The following is a 16,374-nucleotide window of genomic DNA, read 5'->3' on the forward strand; positions in this document are numbered from 1 at the left end:
CCAACTAAAATAAATTGACATTCGTTAGATAAGCTAGTTCTGGTGCTGACAGATGTACCTTTTGGTAGATTCAATGCAGAAGTATTAATCAGGCTTAACGGGCTGCTATTACAGTATAGATGTGATCAGGTGATGAGAACAACTGGGCACAGCCACACAACAGTCAGAGGTTTTAACCATTATCTGTCTCTTTAGCAAAATATGTTTGCTGGTATTTGTGAAGCTGATATTTTTTGTGAACTCAGCTTTTTTAAACATTCATTCGCTTTTGGAAATATGTCCCTATGAATGTGTGTTCTCACGTCCCAACAAACAATGCAGTGAGAAGAAAATACATCTACAAATAGCAGAATACAAAGTATATTTGACTTTTTAAAAAGGCTGCCAAGGAGAACTTGAGAGGGCTCCAAACAGTACAGCATTAAATAAAACCTAAAGTTCAGTACTTTGGGTATGGATTTCAGAGTTAAGAAATGAATTTCTCTGGGCATAGAGGATGTAAATGTTATGATTTGGTCTTTTTTTTAGTTTTGTTTTTCAGTGTTTAGTGCTTCTTCTTGTTCTGTGTGTTTTTAGTGTTTCATGATTTAGTTTGTAGTTGTCCTCAGTGTTTCTTGTATTCCTGCCTGTGTGTTTCCCAGTGTGATTGCCCTGATTGTCCTCACCTGTGTCTTGTTAGTCTCACCTGTTTGATGACCCCTGTGTCTATTTAGTCTCTGTGTTTCTTCCCGCCTGTGTCAGTTCATTGTATGTTGTATGTGTTTGTGGTATGTCAGTTAGTCGTCAGTTTGCTAGTGTCTCTTGTGCTTCCTTGTGGCTCCTTGTTTTTTTCGTGTTTTGGCATTTTGATCTTTATCCTTTCTTTTGGTTCTGCTCTTGGGTCCACCTCCTGTGTTTTACTCACTGAACCATAACAGTAAATCCAGAAAAAAAAAAGGATCCAGAGTCACAGCAGAGTGAGTGCTGCTCTTTAAATTATAACCCATCGGATTAACATAACGGGTCAATCAAAAGTGAAAGGGAGTCAAAAATCACCGCCTCCTCCTGTGCAGGTAGGCACATGCTGAGCAGAACTCACCTGCAGGGCTGACTCCAGATTTCCAACAGTGACCGAGGGAGAAGTCGGAATATTTCACATCCACTCAGATAGTAAAGTACAGTAATCAGAGAGACAATTACTTTAATCACCAGGTGTGATTAATGTGCAGGAATTTGTACCATCGCAGAGACAGACCCGAGCTTGTTAAGAAGAGGTCATACACGCAATAGACTTGTTGACAACATTCATATTCTTTCATTCATACTTGATTTTTTTTGCTCATTTCAGTGTTTGATTCCAACACAATGACACAACACACAAAATTTAGGATTTTCTCATAATACCTTCCACAAACAAACAGGGGCAGGATGAAGAAAATGTATACTAACCGGCCCTTTCTTTATTACATAAGTCAACACACAGCAAAAAAAAATCATGCGTAGCTTTATATAGACTAAATGCTTTGTTGGTGTTATCAAATCTTCAGAAACCCAACATTTTTCAGGATCTCTTCTGCATCAAATTTAACGCTCCTGTGAGCAACTTTCAGTTTTGCGTTGATTTTGGCGCCCCCTGTGGACTACGCGGTCGCTTCTATGTCTTTCCTGATCTTGTACTGTACATGTGAAAGTCTTCTTCTGCTTTCTACAAAGTCAAATGTATCACTGTGAATATTTACTGTGAAAAATGCAAATGAAGACCGTTTCTCCAATGTGTGGACATCTACGCTGCGGCTGCAGTTACAGACACTAAAAATAACATAGAAACAATCTTTCTTCTTCTTAATGGTCTTGTTTGCTTTGTGTAGATCATATAGAGACATCAATACAAATTTCAGTTTGTTCCACAACCAGTTAGAATCTCCTCAGAGGAGCTTTAAAGTCTTGAATCTACCATATAAATGAGAATGAACCTTAATATTATAAGTGCTGTGGATGGTGTCTGTAGTTATTTTTGACTTCATGCTGGTAAACAGCATGCAGCTTCATATCTGCTCTGAACTGCATATCAGATCAGTGTGGGCAGTCTTCAGCTGGCCTCATGTTTAGTCTTTGTTCCGCATTAGAGGCCCCAGCAATGTGAGGTGGTACTTTATCTTCTGCTGAATATCGTAATCCTTCAAACATTCAGCTGCAGAATATGAAAACAAGTTTTTTTTTGGTTTTACTCTTCCACCTCAGTACTGATAGGACTGTGGGCCTTCTTTTTGTAGCCATGTTTATCTTTTAGATGTTGTAAACTCAGACAGAGCCTTTGAGTTTGTCTGTTTCTTTTGTGTTTTTGTTCATTTATGTAAAATGTCTTCATTATTCTTTAGTTATTGTAGATATGATATGTGATGTGGAATGTTTGCGTATAGTGTGAAAACAATATATATAATTTGAATGTGTAAAATGTATTCCTCACAGTGCAAACTGTGGACCCCAGGAAGAATAGCTTCTCGCTTGATGAAGCTAATGGGGATCCAAATAAACCAAAAAACACACATCTCCAAACCAAACGACAACAGCGGGCCGACACTGACTGTGTACTTTACACAGTGTGATAGTGTGGCTACTTAAAGATTACAGAATGATTTTGAGGGTATCTGGCTGTTTGTTCACTTACAATGTAGGTTTAATAATAACGCCATAATGGTGGGCTCAATTGGAAACACAAGAAGAATAAATGGCTCTAAAGACACTAATGAAACATCTGATACTTTTTTTTTTTTTAGAGTATTTCCAAAACTTTTACAAAAGCAACCGAGCAGGTGAACGTTTTCTGTAAAGTATGTCACCATCTTATGGATGTCTTGTACTATCAATATGAAATGTTTTCCAGGGGTCCCTTAAGGAGGTTGAAACTGTGGAAATATGTCAGAAACTATTAAATGGATTGCCACAAACTTTGGTTCACATATCAGTGTTCTGCTCATTCATTTATTCTTGAACCTTTCGTAATACAACATTTTTTTCGATGTGTCCAACATATAAAATGTTTCTGTTACCAGACCTCCGTGTTAGCACCAGGATCCAGTGAGATGTTGAGCCGTGATGTCCTTTGATACGCCAAGATGAGATCTTGTCCTGGAGAGAGAGATTGGCACCGTGTAGAAGAAGGAGGAGGCCTGCACAGCTCTGAAAAGACTTAACCTTCTAACACAAAGGTGCTCTGACCATTTTTGATTGTAACAGTTTTCAAAGCATTTAGCTTGATAGCAACTCCTACATGCTAAAGGATCATTTTAACCTGTCATGTACTGTAGGGCTGTTTTTCTGTTTTCTCTCTCTCTCTCTCTCTCTCTCTCTCTCTCTCTCTCTCTCTCTCTCTCTCTCTCTCTCCCTCCTGTGTGCTCTCCCGATGCTGCTTCTCAGCATCCCTGCAGCCATCCACTCCTGTAGCAACGTAGCAATCAGGGTCTGGAGTATCAAGGCTGGAGAGAGGTGGCAGCCTGTTGTCAGTGGGACCATTTGGCTGTGTGTGTTCAGAGGTCTTGAAGTCGTGCGACTTAAGTGCACTCCTCTTAAATAAATATATTTTTGAGTGTGCTTGTACTTAGTCCCTCCTACTTTCCCCTGTGTTTTATTTTGTTGTTACTCCCCTAATCTCCCAGCCGTCTTGGAGAATGTAACCAATCATCAACACACCAGAACATTTACAAGCAAGCTCTCAAGCCGTGGAAGTCGACCATTGTGATGAACACAGTTCACCTTCCGGATGAGAGCCGACCGATTCTACCTCTGGGCCATGAGTTTCTGTAAGTGACAAATAAGTACAAACACACAAAGTGTTCATATGAAACTTTGGTTAATTACGAAATGTTTTAATTTGAAATGTTTTGTAAAACTAGGAGTCTTTGAATGGAGAAATCACATCTGAAAATGAAACTTAAGAAAAGGACTCCCACAGACCTTTTTTACAGGTTTGTCTAACTGATCTATAACATTGTGTTGTGACCACTGACACTCCAGTATGTTTTTTGTAGCTAATTAACCCCATTACTTCCCCAGTTTGTCTGTGTAGCAGTGTTTCCCATACTTCCTTATCACTGCTGATAAGCCCGGTCATAAAGGGATGAACACAAGACGTTTGTGTCTCTGTGCAGGCATGTGAATGACTCGTATGTACACAAGTGTGTGCAAATGACAAAATGTGTGTGTCTGCACCTGCTTCCATGGAAGGAAACATCTGCTGCAGGGTGTCAGAGGCCACCTGTCCACCTCCGTCCTGCAGGGAAACAGCAGCCGCTGAACGACCACTACAGAACTGATCCACTGTCTGAACCAGCGAAATCTGCAGCAGGAAGATCTGTAAGGGGAGAAACAGCTGTCTTATTAGATCCTCCCATGGCCCGCTATCTGAGACTGTGTGAGCTTGCATCATTCACCCAAATATGTGTTGAATAGCATAGCAATAGGAAATAATCCCTGCACACTGGAAGTAACACATTTGCAGGGTTTGCCTGGATGCTGGGACGTTTGAAATTGTAATCAAAATGGTTTAGAAACGTGTAAACTTGCCAAAAAAAAAACGTAAAGACAACTTGCTTGATTAAACAAATTCTGACACTGTGCCAATATGATAAAAAAAAATAAAATAAACGTCTTTAGTCTTGACTTAACTATTTTGACATCTAGAGGTCACATTAGCACTCAATTATTTTACGTACATGCATGCTGGCCAGTGGATGAATCCTGCAGACTCTTCTAATTGCCTGGCTCTTTCCTCTGGTGCTACCGTGAGATAAACATTTGAGGTTTCGTTGAAATGCTTCCACAGAAATGGGATGAATCAGAATATATTCACTCATCCTTCAAGAATTACTTTGGTGAGCCGACATTTCATCTTGCTCAAAAGTCAAAGTCACTCAGAGGCTGTTTGAACCTGTTTTTAACCGACTATTTATTTAGTTGGATCCAATTCCAGTAAAAACCACTATTAAGAGGATCTCACTTTTTACACTCTGAAAGGTCTTCTGTCTTCACACTTGTCTCTTCCCAGTGAGCAATAAGTGTGATCTTCATGAAGAAAGTTGGTTAGAAATATGTTGCAATTGAGACCAAGACACTTTTCACACAGAAGAAACAATATAGATGCCCCATCTTGTCTATTGATCTTTTCAACTTAAAATCAAAATGTTCCATTAAAAGCAAATCTCTAATATCCAAAGTATAATCAAACTCAAAATATAAAGATTAAGGTCTGGCTTCAGTCAAAAAAAAGGGGGACATTTGTGGGATATAAAATTGTGAAGAAGTTCAAAGTTTCTCCTCTGACCTGGATTGAAAATATGTTGAAAACTACTTATTTGATGAATGTGCACTCCTTCCCCCACTTCATTGTAAGTGGGTGTTTTTGAGTGGCCAGTAGAGGGCGCTAACTGCCATGTTTCCTCTGTCTGCAGGTCAGTAAAGAGCAGCTCAGGTGTCCTTCTCAGAAAACATCATGTACTTAATGTTTTTGTAATGATTGTATGTTTATAATTAAAGTTTTATATATGTGATTTATAGCCTAAACTCTGTTTTTTTTGTATCATTGTGTAAATATTAAGCATTTTAAACATAAAAATACAAGAAACTTGAAAAAACACATGTTGATTTTTAATCATGGAAAACTCTTGAGACCACTCGTGTGTGACACATTCTCAAATTTTATACAAATACAAGCTCCTGTGTGAGTAAACTTCTACTAGAAATCCATCATCGACCCTTGTCCTGCCCCTCTCCCTGATTTGCTCTCTGCTGACAAACGTCCCACCCAGGTGAGCCTGTGATTGGCTCACGCAGCTGTCCGTCACCGGGGGCGTGGGGGGGGGGGGGGGGGGAGCGCCCGGCTCTAGCTCTGTCAAACAGAGACGCACCGCTGCTCTCCTACTCTGCTGTTTAGTGCGTCGAGCGGCGGAGGAAAGTGGAGTTCGCGCGTCTTGTTGTGCGTCCGTGGACCAAACAGCAGCAGCAGCGGTGCGCTTTTTTTTTTCCTCCTCCAGATCCGCAGGCATCCCGGAGAGCAGCCACACCGTGCATTCAGCGGACACCAGGAGGAGGAGGAGGGGGTGGATAACCGAGTTCTACTTCTTGTTCATGATCATTTTGACTCATTGAGACATTTCATATTTTTGCATTTCCCTCATGGTAACCAACACTGTGCAGCCGGAGACATGTGGAATATTCCGGGGAAATTGCACCGCTTCTTACTAGTGTGTCTCCTTCTGACGCTGTGGGCTCAGGTGAGAACTCATTTTTATTCATATTGTAGACGTGAGTTTAACTTATACATCGACAGGAGTTATTTTGGAAAGGGTTAAATTCCTGCCTTAATTGAATTGCGTGTTCAACAGTCGAATCATGTGATATAGGAATTTCTAAATTTGTGCTTCCTCCGGGGGATAAATTAAGTCTGAAGTTTACATGCAAATAATTGACAGTTGATGCTTTTTTTTTTTGTTTTTGTTAAAAGACAAGTAGTAATCGTTTTAAAAAGGCAAAGATGTGCATTCCTCCTTAAAGTTTCAACATCAAAGGTTTAATACCAATATCGAGTGCGTTAATGAGCCTGTATGCGGACTCTTACCAGCTTAATTACGCAAAACAGTTTCTTAACTTAACATGTTTGCAGCGCAGCTTCACCTGTGTGGGAAAAACGTCGTGTTACTGTCTTTAACAGGTCTTGTAAGTTCAATTGCAAAAAATAAAGACAAAAATACGAGTTACTTGTCTTCGTGTCTGTCAGATAGTTTCACTTCTTCGGAGTCTTTTTCATCAAATTAATTCTGCAGGGTTTTGTTAAGGTGGGCTTTTCTGCAGTGCTCGGCTGCAGCCTGATATGCAGAGTGAGCTAAATTGGAGTGCTAGTATGTCGCGTTATCCAGCCCTGAAGTGTAACTGTGCCAAAATGTACAGTAGTGTGGGCTGCAGGGTGACTGAACACTGCAAAAAAAAAAAGGAACTTATTGTGGAATTGTCTTCTTAAATACGATTATAAAGTGTTATAATTTGACTTAAAATGTAAGTGGCATTGCTTTTACCATTACACCTGACCCTGAAATAGAAAATACAACACAAATGCGAATAGTTAACCAACAAATAGCATTAAACCACCTTTAAAATAAAATTTAAAAAAAATCCCTTTCAGTTTTTTTAAACCCTCTTCCGTCCTCCTCAGGTGTCTCAGTCCACCGGTTACTTCGAGCTGCAGTTGATTTCAGTGGAAAACCCCAAAGGTCAGCTACTCAACGGCGACTGCTGCGACGTGGAAAAGAGCGCCGCGGAGGGCCAATGTGGCGTGGACGAGTGCGACACCTACTTCAGAGTGTGTTTAAAGGAATACCAAACAGAGGTCACGACCAATGGCCCGTGCACATATGGCTCGGAAACTACTAAGGTTATCGGTGGGAATACTTTTCAGTTCAAAGGCGGCCAGAAAACCGGACAGAACCGGAACAACGACGCCGGAAAGATCATCATCCCCTTCCAGTTCGCGTGGCCGGTAAGTGGCTCATTGATTCTCCAGTTTTGCTTTGAAATGAAGTCCAGAATGTCGGTGGTTATTGTTGTGGAAAGTTGCTCGGAAGTTTCCAAAGTTTCGCTTGATGCGTCATCAGCAACCATTGTGGTTATCCTAGTTTATCGTTTCACCACAAAATAATCATCATTTCATGCTTTTAATAATTGATGTAGAGTCCAAAAAAGAGATATAAATCATGTGAGGAAGTTTTTATGTTTTGTTGGTGAATCATAGCACAGCCTGAAGTCGCTCAACCCCTCTCGTGCAAAGAGAAATTTGGCACATTTTGGCACAGTTTTCTGTCTCTCCTTGCTGTCTTGAGTGTCTGCCTGCTATTCATTCTCCACTTCGCGTGCCCATTTAACAATTGGTGGCCTCTTTGTGTCACCAACCATCTCGCCAGGGACATCACATTCCTATCTTTGAGCTTTTGAGTGTATATTTTTGTGTTTCCAACCAAGCGACAGGCCTGTGCGCGCATTACGCACGACTTTTACGCACAGCAGCGGTACAGTGCGGTTTGATAAGTTACCAAACAAGCTACTGTTTATGTGGCTTCAGTTACAGAGTGTGAGAGGAGGGAGGAGGAGGGGGGGACGGGGTGTAGTATGAGTGTTTGAAGTAAAAAAAAAAAAAAGCAAAAAAAAAAAAAGCAAAGATATCCAAGCTTGTGTTGATAAAGAAGTGGCAGGTAACTTATTATCTAATCCAAACAGAGCAGCAGCCAATCAAAACTTGCCCAGGCTCCTTATTTGGAGAAACAGCGTGGGAAACAGGAACCATGTTCTATGAAAGCTAAGGTTTAAGGAGCTGCTGTTCCAGTCAGAGCTCTGTATCAGGGAGGTTTGCTGGTTAGGGTGACGTCCTGTGGAGGGAACGTCACAGGTTTGATTCCCACAACAGCTGAGTGAGCTGTCAAAAGAAGAGTCCTCAGTCATTCTGAGTCATTCTGAGTCATTCAAACATCTAATGAAACAATGTGTCAATCATGAGAAGATACCTTTTTAACTTTTAAGATGATCAATTAGTTACAAATATATTACACCAATAGAAGTTCTGTCTTACAAATTTTTTTTTTTTTTGCCTTTAAGCAGTTGTAAAGTCCTATTTTCTCTAAACCTATTTCAAACTGAAACTAAGCTTGCTGTCTTCAATTTTGTGTAATTGTCTTGACCATAGTGCTGTTTGCTTTGCAGTTTTTGTTTAACACCTAACCTAAAAATCTTAAATGTTATTTGTTTTTATGGAGAAAGGTTGACTGATCTCCTCAGAGTGGCAGCTTTTTCACATGCTTTTCTGAAAACAAGATTCTTAGCTTAGACAGCCTCATCATACTTTTAGAGTGCAGTAAGGAAATTAAGCCTTTTCTGTCTTGTTGTCCTTGTTTGGCTTTTTACATTTATTGCATTTTTTCCTTATTGCTTACTTTTGATGTTGAAGATTTATTTTTTTATGGGTGTCAAGGTGAAATAAGTAGTGGGAAGTCTTGAATTTGGCTTTGGACCAAGATTGGACTTTTTCTAAAACTAAGAAGTTAATTGATGAATCAAAAAAAACAAACAGAAATATATGAAAGAATCATTAGCTGGCAGCCTCATGTTTTAAAATTTTGAAACCCCAGAGTTGATAATCAGTGATATGATGGATATGAAACTCTCCAAGCATCCTAAAATAATGGAAGATAATCCATCTTGAAAACTCATTCCAGACATAGTGGCAGTAAAAAGCAGAAACCCGCCCGTGTGTTCACGTCTGATACATACATATCGGACATATCGGGTGCTTTGTGTGCTCGACCAGCTATGTGACCTCTCCATTCATCACTCCCCATGGTCAGCTGTCAGCGGAGTGGAAGATGGAAGTAGTAAGTTGGGGCCCTGCGGGTGGATACGGTTACCACTAAGTTGTGTGTGACACAGGCCGAGGGTATCAGTGTCACCAACTACTCAAACAAGTGAAGATCCCCGCTCAATCTGGGCCGGGGGATGCCTTTACATCGCCGCCTCTCAGGTTCACGCTCTCTCCGTTATTGGGTCATTGTCTCACTCGCCGTGTGTGTGTGGGGTCAGTATTTTCCACTATCCATCCGGAAGGGGGTGGAAGAGTGTGTGTGTGTGTGTGTGTGTGTGTGTATGTGTGTGTGTGTGTGTGTGTGTGTGTGTGTGTTCGGGGGCACAAAAGAAGGAGGGTATCAGTGTTCAGCAGCTTCTTCTGATGAGGCTGTCAAGGTTGAAGCAGTTAAAATGTCATTACAGCCAACACATTTCTTCAAATCAGTTTGACATCTTATGTAGTTTTCTTATTATAAATCGGCAGTGCGTATGAGAACAACACATCTGCATGGAAGAAGATAATGTTTTGGTCATTTCATTTGTCCTTAAAATAGTGACTAGTTAAAAAAATAAATAAAAAAAGATCCCGAATTGCAGGGCAAACAATCACAAACCCAAAGATGTTCAGGTTAGAAAGTTGAAAAGCACTGAAGAGCAACACAATTTGAAAATTAAATAGCTGGAACTTTTTAGGCATTCAGTTTAATCAGCGAGTCACCTCTGTCGTGTACACTGTGTATACATGAAAAAAAAAAATTGTTGGTGCGATGTGTAAAGATCCTTATGTAGAACTTGGACAGAATGTTTGGCAATATAGAGGTATGTGCTCTTGTTTCCCTTTGATCAAAGGACCAGGGTGTATCAGTTCTGGCCCATCCTGTTGCAGCAGACGACCGTCCACCTACAGCCCCTTCACAAATTGCAATTCCCCAACAGCGCCTTAAGAAAGCTCCGCTCTCATTACGCCTGTGTTCTTACACATCGCATCCACAATGGCGTACTATTGGCATCCCAGTGTGTGATTTCACATTTCATTACAGTGTCGCAGCAGCACAAGAGCCACGGTGCGTAAACACACACTCATAGACGCTCACCACTGTTGCGAAATCGTCTGTTTTGGACTGATTTTCCAGGTCTATGTCAGGAGAGTTGCGGGTTTTTTTGTCGGAAAGTGTGGTGATTTCTTCATTTCTTCATCAACTTCCATAAGCTACTGTTGGATCAAATACATTTTCCATCCTGAGATTGAAAGTGAGCGAACATGTCTAGTGGGCGACTATTCAATCTGATTAATGTAGATGCCCTCTTTTTCACAATTTTTGAAGCCTCAGGTTTGATTTCTCAGATGTCTCACTCTGCTCATTCTTTACAAAGACCTTCTCAGACTGTAGTTTGCACTCTGGCACGCTGACAGACAGCTCTGACAGTCACTTACAGAGTGTGTGTGTGCGTGCGTGTGTTTGTGTGTGAGAGGCCGTGGCCTGTAGCCTCTGGTGCTGCTATAGTGGACTCCTTCAGTGGGTCTAACAGTATCTGGGCCACTGGTCCTGACATGAATTAACTGCTGAGGAACATAAAAAAAGAAGGACATTGTTCTGCCGCCTCCTTCACTGATCATTTCCTCTTCATGCTAACCCCTCCGGCTGTTTGGGTCTTTAGTGACATCTTTTTCATGAAAGAGGCTGAGGGGGGGAGGAGAAGGGGAGGTGATGGGGAAGAGAGAGGAAGATGGAGGAGGCAGCCCCCCCCCCCCCCCTTCAAGTATTTGTATATTAAAAAAAAAAAATCTACACAGCTTTCTTGTGAGGTTTCAGTCACAAGGGAGGTGTATTTTTAGGATGCTGAAACTTAAGATGTTGCCCTTTTTTTTTTTTTACAGTAGTGAGCAGAGCAAAAACAAGCATTTTCTTCTTCTACCCTTCCTCCTCTGCACCCCCCCCCAAAAAAAAAAAAACCCCAAATCCTCCTCCTGTCTCCTTTTCTCTCTCTCTCTCTCCTTATGGGGTATTTTTGGAACTGCTGTCCTCCCCTCACCCCTCTGTGAGTAAATCAAGGATCAAGGGTGCGTACTCCTTCAGTTTCATGGCCCGTTTTTTTTCCCCCCGCCTCTGCCCCCCTCTTTTGCCAGAACAACCCCCCTACCCCTCCGTCTCCTCCCCCTCAGCCTGGCAGATCTGAGAGGACAGAGGTGGAACAGCTGTTGTTTCGAGACTTACTCCTCCTCCTCCTCCTCCTCCTCCCAGAATAAATGTTTTAGTGAAATAGCATTAGGAAAAGCGGCTTTGATTACAGATCAGCTCCTCGGAGGAGTATCAGTGAGCAATCACAAAGTGCAATGTTGGATGACGGCGAGTCGTCGCCCTTCTTCTTCGGTTGTTCGGCTCATTTTGCCGAGTGCGGCCCTGGCACCGTAGCCCGCTTTTCCATCAGGATCCCTGCTCAGTTTGGTGATGCCTTTACGCTTGATTAGTTTGGTTATAGGAGGACAAGGGTGTGATAGTGAGTGGAGGTGTAGGGTTGACGGAGCAGGTTCCGTGTAAGAGAGGGATGATGTTGGTTAATTCTAGCAAGAGGCCCACATGTGCTTAACAGTTGTGCAACAAAAACAAAAGATGGGACCCACTTGCAAGACTTTAATTGTTAAGGTCCGTGTCGAATGCAAAGTCTTAAAGTAAGTATAAAACGTAGCTTATAAATTGAGGAAAGTTACGCAGTCATCTCAGCTTGCAGATGCTGTGAGTGTGTCCGTTGAATGCGCCAAAACGATGCCCGGTTACGGTAAAAAACACACTTTGTAAAACTGGGATTCAATTTCTTTTTTGTATTATTGTAGCAGGAGGGTGGCAGGATTATGCACCCGACACCCGAGTGGGTCATTGAGCCCCCCAATTTGGCCCCTCGCTTAAAAAAAACCTGAACCTTAAAGTGTTGAAAGGCTTTCCAACGGTTTAAATCAACAATTCAATCAAACAAAGCTTATTTTTCCCCCCCAACATATCTAATGTGTTAAGAGACCGATTTCTGATTTTGCTTTGCACAGACTTTGAAGTACCAACAGAGAGCATTGACTAACACAATTTTGGCCCTAATTGCATCATTTACTATAACAATTTTGCAGCGGAGGCATTGATGTGCAGAGATCTGCTCATGTAAGGAGTGAATATTTAGCATTTAGCAACATTTAGCAACATTTAGCAGGTTAAATATAAGAACCTCTTTCGATGTCCAGAAACCAAAGGTTGAAATGAGTTTTGATTCGGCAGCAGCAGCCGATTATAGCCAATGAGATGGCAGGATGAAGGCTGAGGTAATTATCAGGAGGACGAGCCATGACAGCTGTGGCGTCGAGATGACCCTGTTCAACATAGACGAACTGTTGCACGTTGTTTTGCATCAAAGTGTTTCCTCCTCTTCTTGGTAGGAAACCTTTAAACCTTTAATCATTTTTGATAGAATCCTCAACATTCTGCATGTTATTGCTGAGAAATGTTTGAATTGACGTGTGATTTAATCCCTAAATTGATTGTGAGATGGAGTGCATAGTTTTCTTTTTTACCATTGAGTCAGACTTTGGAAACATCAAAACTCTCAAAGTGACACATGCTTCTCTGAGTAGAACAACAAACTGAGGCCACACTCGGCTCCCTCTGCGTGCCCTCTCTGTCCTGTGTCTTTAATAAGCCTGAAAGCCCGCAGGACGCCCTCAGCATGGCCTCCGTTACGTGTTGTGTGTCGGCCAGGCGAGGCGGTTGAACGCTCTCTGCTCGGTTAACTGCGGTCAGGACGAGGCTGCTCGTCTTTCCCACGGTGCCGCTGGCTGGGTCCAAGTCAGCTGACCTGGACCCGAGGCGTAGAAATGTGTGATTAGCTGCTCAGTCTGTCCCGCCGATCGATTGTTGATGCTGCTGGTGGATTGTGTTCGAGGTGTGACCGGTGTGTGTATATAGTGGCAGCTTTGTGTATTTGTATTTATCATGCTGTGGGGAAGCAAATCAGTTCTCACAGTTGCAAAATGGGGGAAAACCGGAGTTCTCCACATATGTAAGCTAGTTTGAGTGTTAAACTAGGTTTGAATTGAAGTTTAAAGTCTAGGAGATGAATGGAAGTTTGGATTATCATGCAAGAAAGAGATCTCAAGTTATGTAAAAATGGAAATCTGACTCTTAATCTGTATCAGCGTTACACTTAGCAACTATTTCACTATTAGTCTTAAGGACTATACACACTGAGTCTGTTTTTTTTGTTTTTGTTTAAATAGAAATATGATCTAATGTTGTGTCAATCATGTTCGACACTTTCGACTCTCATTATTTTATTTGAAACATGTTTTTGTGCGTTTTTTTTCGCATTTTTCGTGTGTCCCTGCCTCCCCCCATCTTTATCAGTAAAGTAGGTCTTTCCTTCACACACCATTTTCTTATATGTTGTGTAACCTGAGTCTCATTTATCACACATATATCACAACCTCTATACTCATTATGTAGTGTGAAACATTTGCATTGTTGCTATAGTTACCTTTAGTTTCTTCTACACTGAGCTCTGATTCAGAACTGTGGTTAACTTACACTGTGTTAGTCATGTGCTGATATCTTGTAACAATGGACACCTGCCAGCCAATCAGAAAGAAGACATAGACATGATATGATATTGAACTACATACAAGTGTGTGCAGTATGTACAATACAGTTGTATATCTTTGCACATGAAGACAACTTTTTAGGACCTCATTTACTTTTATAATAACAAGCATTTTAAGACCTTAAGTTTCAATTTCAGTCCAAATTTATTTTTTGAATTTCAACCTGTAAATCAGGCAGGTTTGGCCGTAAAGAAGTGACGGTGCTGTTCTTAAAGATGGCCGACCTCTCCCAATGTCTTTCCCACCTGCTGAGACCTGATCGCGACTCAGTCCACCTCCAGATATGATTTCGCTGATCCCATATAGCATTCCTACCGCAATGCATTCATCATGCATTTACACCTGGTATTAACACGTTTCCTCTATCTCGATAAAATATCTTTTTACAGACAACATGCCTCTGCCAGACGTCATAGTTGTCGATGTGTGTGTAGACATAATATATGTACTTTGTATGTATTTTTAGGTGAGGTAATGAAATGCATGTGTTGCAAGCAGTGAAATGAGCAGCGTTGATTAAAGCATCACACACACACACACACACACACACACACACACACACACACATACTGCTTGATTTCCCACTTGATTCCCTGTACTGTAGATGAGAAGCAGGGAAGGATGGGAAATTTGGAATGAAAGAGGTTGAGGTTCAGATTGACCAAACCCTTCATTGTTGCTTTATTTGTTTATCCCCCAAAAATCTCTCCCATATCCTTTGTTTATCTTGTCCATCTCTCCCAGTCTCTGGTGAACTAAGAGAAAACCCCGTAGCTACATATTTTGTGCGTTAGAAACCATTTGGCTCCTGTGCTTCACTTTTGTTAGCTTGCTTTGAGGGTGTGATCACACCTAAAGTTTGCTTTCTTTGGTCTGAAACAGAGTGGGAAAAGACGCTCGTGTTGTCTTTATTGTATTTTGCTCGTTCGGGCTCACATTGTGAAGCAGCTCATGGACCAAAGTTTCATGGAGTCGGAAGGTTTTGATTCCCATCATGCATGAGGGTCTGTAAGAAATGGCTTGATTTTTTTTCATGTTTTCCAACTTGCACAACTTTTTTTGAAGTGTGCTTTCAGCATCTTATGACAGATTTCTTTGTAATTTTGCTTCACTTCTTCTGGAGTAAAAAGCAACAGAAGTAGAAGCTGCTGGCAAACATCTCCCTAACTTTTCTGCGTAATTTTATGGACCAATAAACTGAATTAAAGCACTCAAACCCCAATCATTCAAGTAAATTGCTTGGTATGAACACACCCTGACACATCCCTTGACTGTGTGTAAGAGTAAGTTAATCATTCCCTGGCCAGTTTTCTACAATCCTTGTTTTTCCTGCACGTTTCCGAACATGGATGTGGTGCAGCCTGTTGTAAGCTATCTTTCCAGAGAGATTGGGTGAAGGTTCAGCAGGGTTTCTCAACACATCTGGGGCCAAAATCTCTGTCCGTAAACTCTTTTACCCAACCTCCCACTCAATGGAGAAAGCCATATAACACTCTCACACACTTCTGAATCCACAATGTGTAGAAAGAGATGTTTCGCTGCTTATTCAGAGAAAGTTAGGCAAACCCAATTGATAAATACATCGGCGTGCACTGATTTTCCCCCGTAGACGTACTGCTGTTGTGTGCAGGCACTTTTTCTCTGCAGTCTGAGATAATAAGCCACTAGGGGTGTGCAGAGATGTCATTATTAAATCATTAATGAATCCTCCCCCAATACGAGATGTTGAGAGACGAGGGTGCAGCCCGCTGCCTTCAAGTAGAGAGACTAGATCTATACTATCGAACAAATAACTAATGTGGTCTAAATGAAACAATCTCGACTGGGGCTTTTTGAAATGGAGGATATCAACACATCCCATTAAAACGACATTTTATTTGCTTTATTTTGATGTACAGTACGTTAAGGAGGTTTGAATGAAGTGAAGCCACAGACTCAGTGAATGAACGGAGAGGAGAATATGACTGGGGGACCAGGACTCAGGCGTCGCATGTGTATATAACAAAAATTTACTTATTTTAAATGCTAGACAATTATTAAACTATTCGGATATAAAAAAAATATCTTTAACCCATCTCACTATTCATCTCTATAAGCCACTGTTCAAGTGCAGTTTAACCTCCGATTAAAGAGATTTCAATAACCTGGAAAGCAGTCGGTAACAAGCTGTGTGAATGTCCAGGTGATTGTGTTTCTTGCATTACCAACTTCTTTGGAGAAATGTTGTTGTGTTTCCACCTTTTCAAAACAGATAGATATGATGAATTTGGGTAATTTGGTGGCCTAGAGGTTTTAGGTGCCAATCACTGACACTAATTTAATTGCTTTTGGTCTACAGGAGACCCTATTGTTCATCACAACTATAGCATTATGAAAAT

At 41.3% G+C, this 16,374-nt stretch overlaps 1 protein-coding gene and 1 long non-coding RNA gene across 3 annotated transcripts in view; both read left to right on the forward strand.

The window, feature by feature from the left end:
* The first annotated feature begins 586 nt into the window (after window positions 1-586).
* Window positions 587-5,518, forward strand: LOC109977384 (uncharacterized). Its single transcript, XR_002277398.3, has 5 exons — window positions 587-956; window positions 3,033-3,188; window positions 3,636-3,779; window positions 3,873-3,944; window positions 4,204-5,518. It is a non-coding gene; the product is annotated as an uncharacterized lncRNA (long non-coding RNA).
* Window positions 5,519-5,880: 362 nt separating this feature from the next.
* LOC109977896 (protein jagged-2-like) overlaps window positions 5,881-16,374 on the forward strand; it is a 60,226-nt gene continuing 49,732 nt past the window's right edge. The window contains exons 1-2 of one of the 2 annotated variants that reach the window (XM_065966382.1): window positions 5,881-6,248; window positions 7,184-7,507. In XM_065966382.1, coding sequence (XP_065822454.1) covers window positions 6,180-6,248; window positions 7,184-7,507 — 393 coding nt within the window. In that variant the 5' untranslated portion in view covers window positions 5,881-6,179. The remainder of the gene's footprint in view (window positions 6,249-7,183; window positions 7,508-16,374) is intronic. The other variant, XM_020627535.3, reaches the window with a different exon arrangement.

This window comes from Labrus bergylta, chromosome 18 (assembly GCF_963930695.1).
Source record: "Labrus bergylta chromosome 18, fLabBer1.1, whole genome shotgun sequence".
Classification (NCBI taxonomy): Eukaryota; Metazoa; Chordata; class Actinopteri; order Labriformes; family Labridae; genus Labrus; species Labrus bergylta.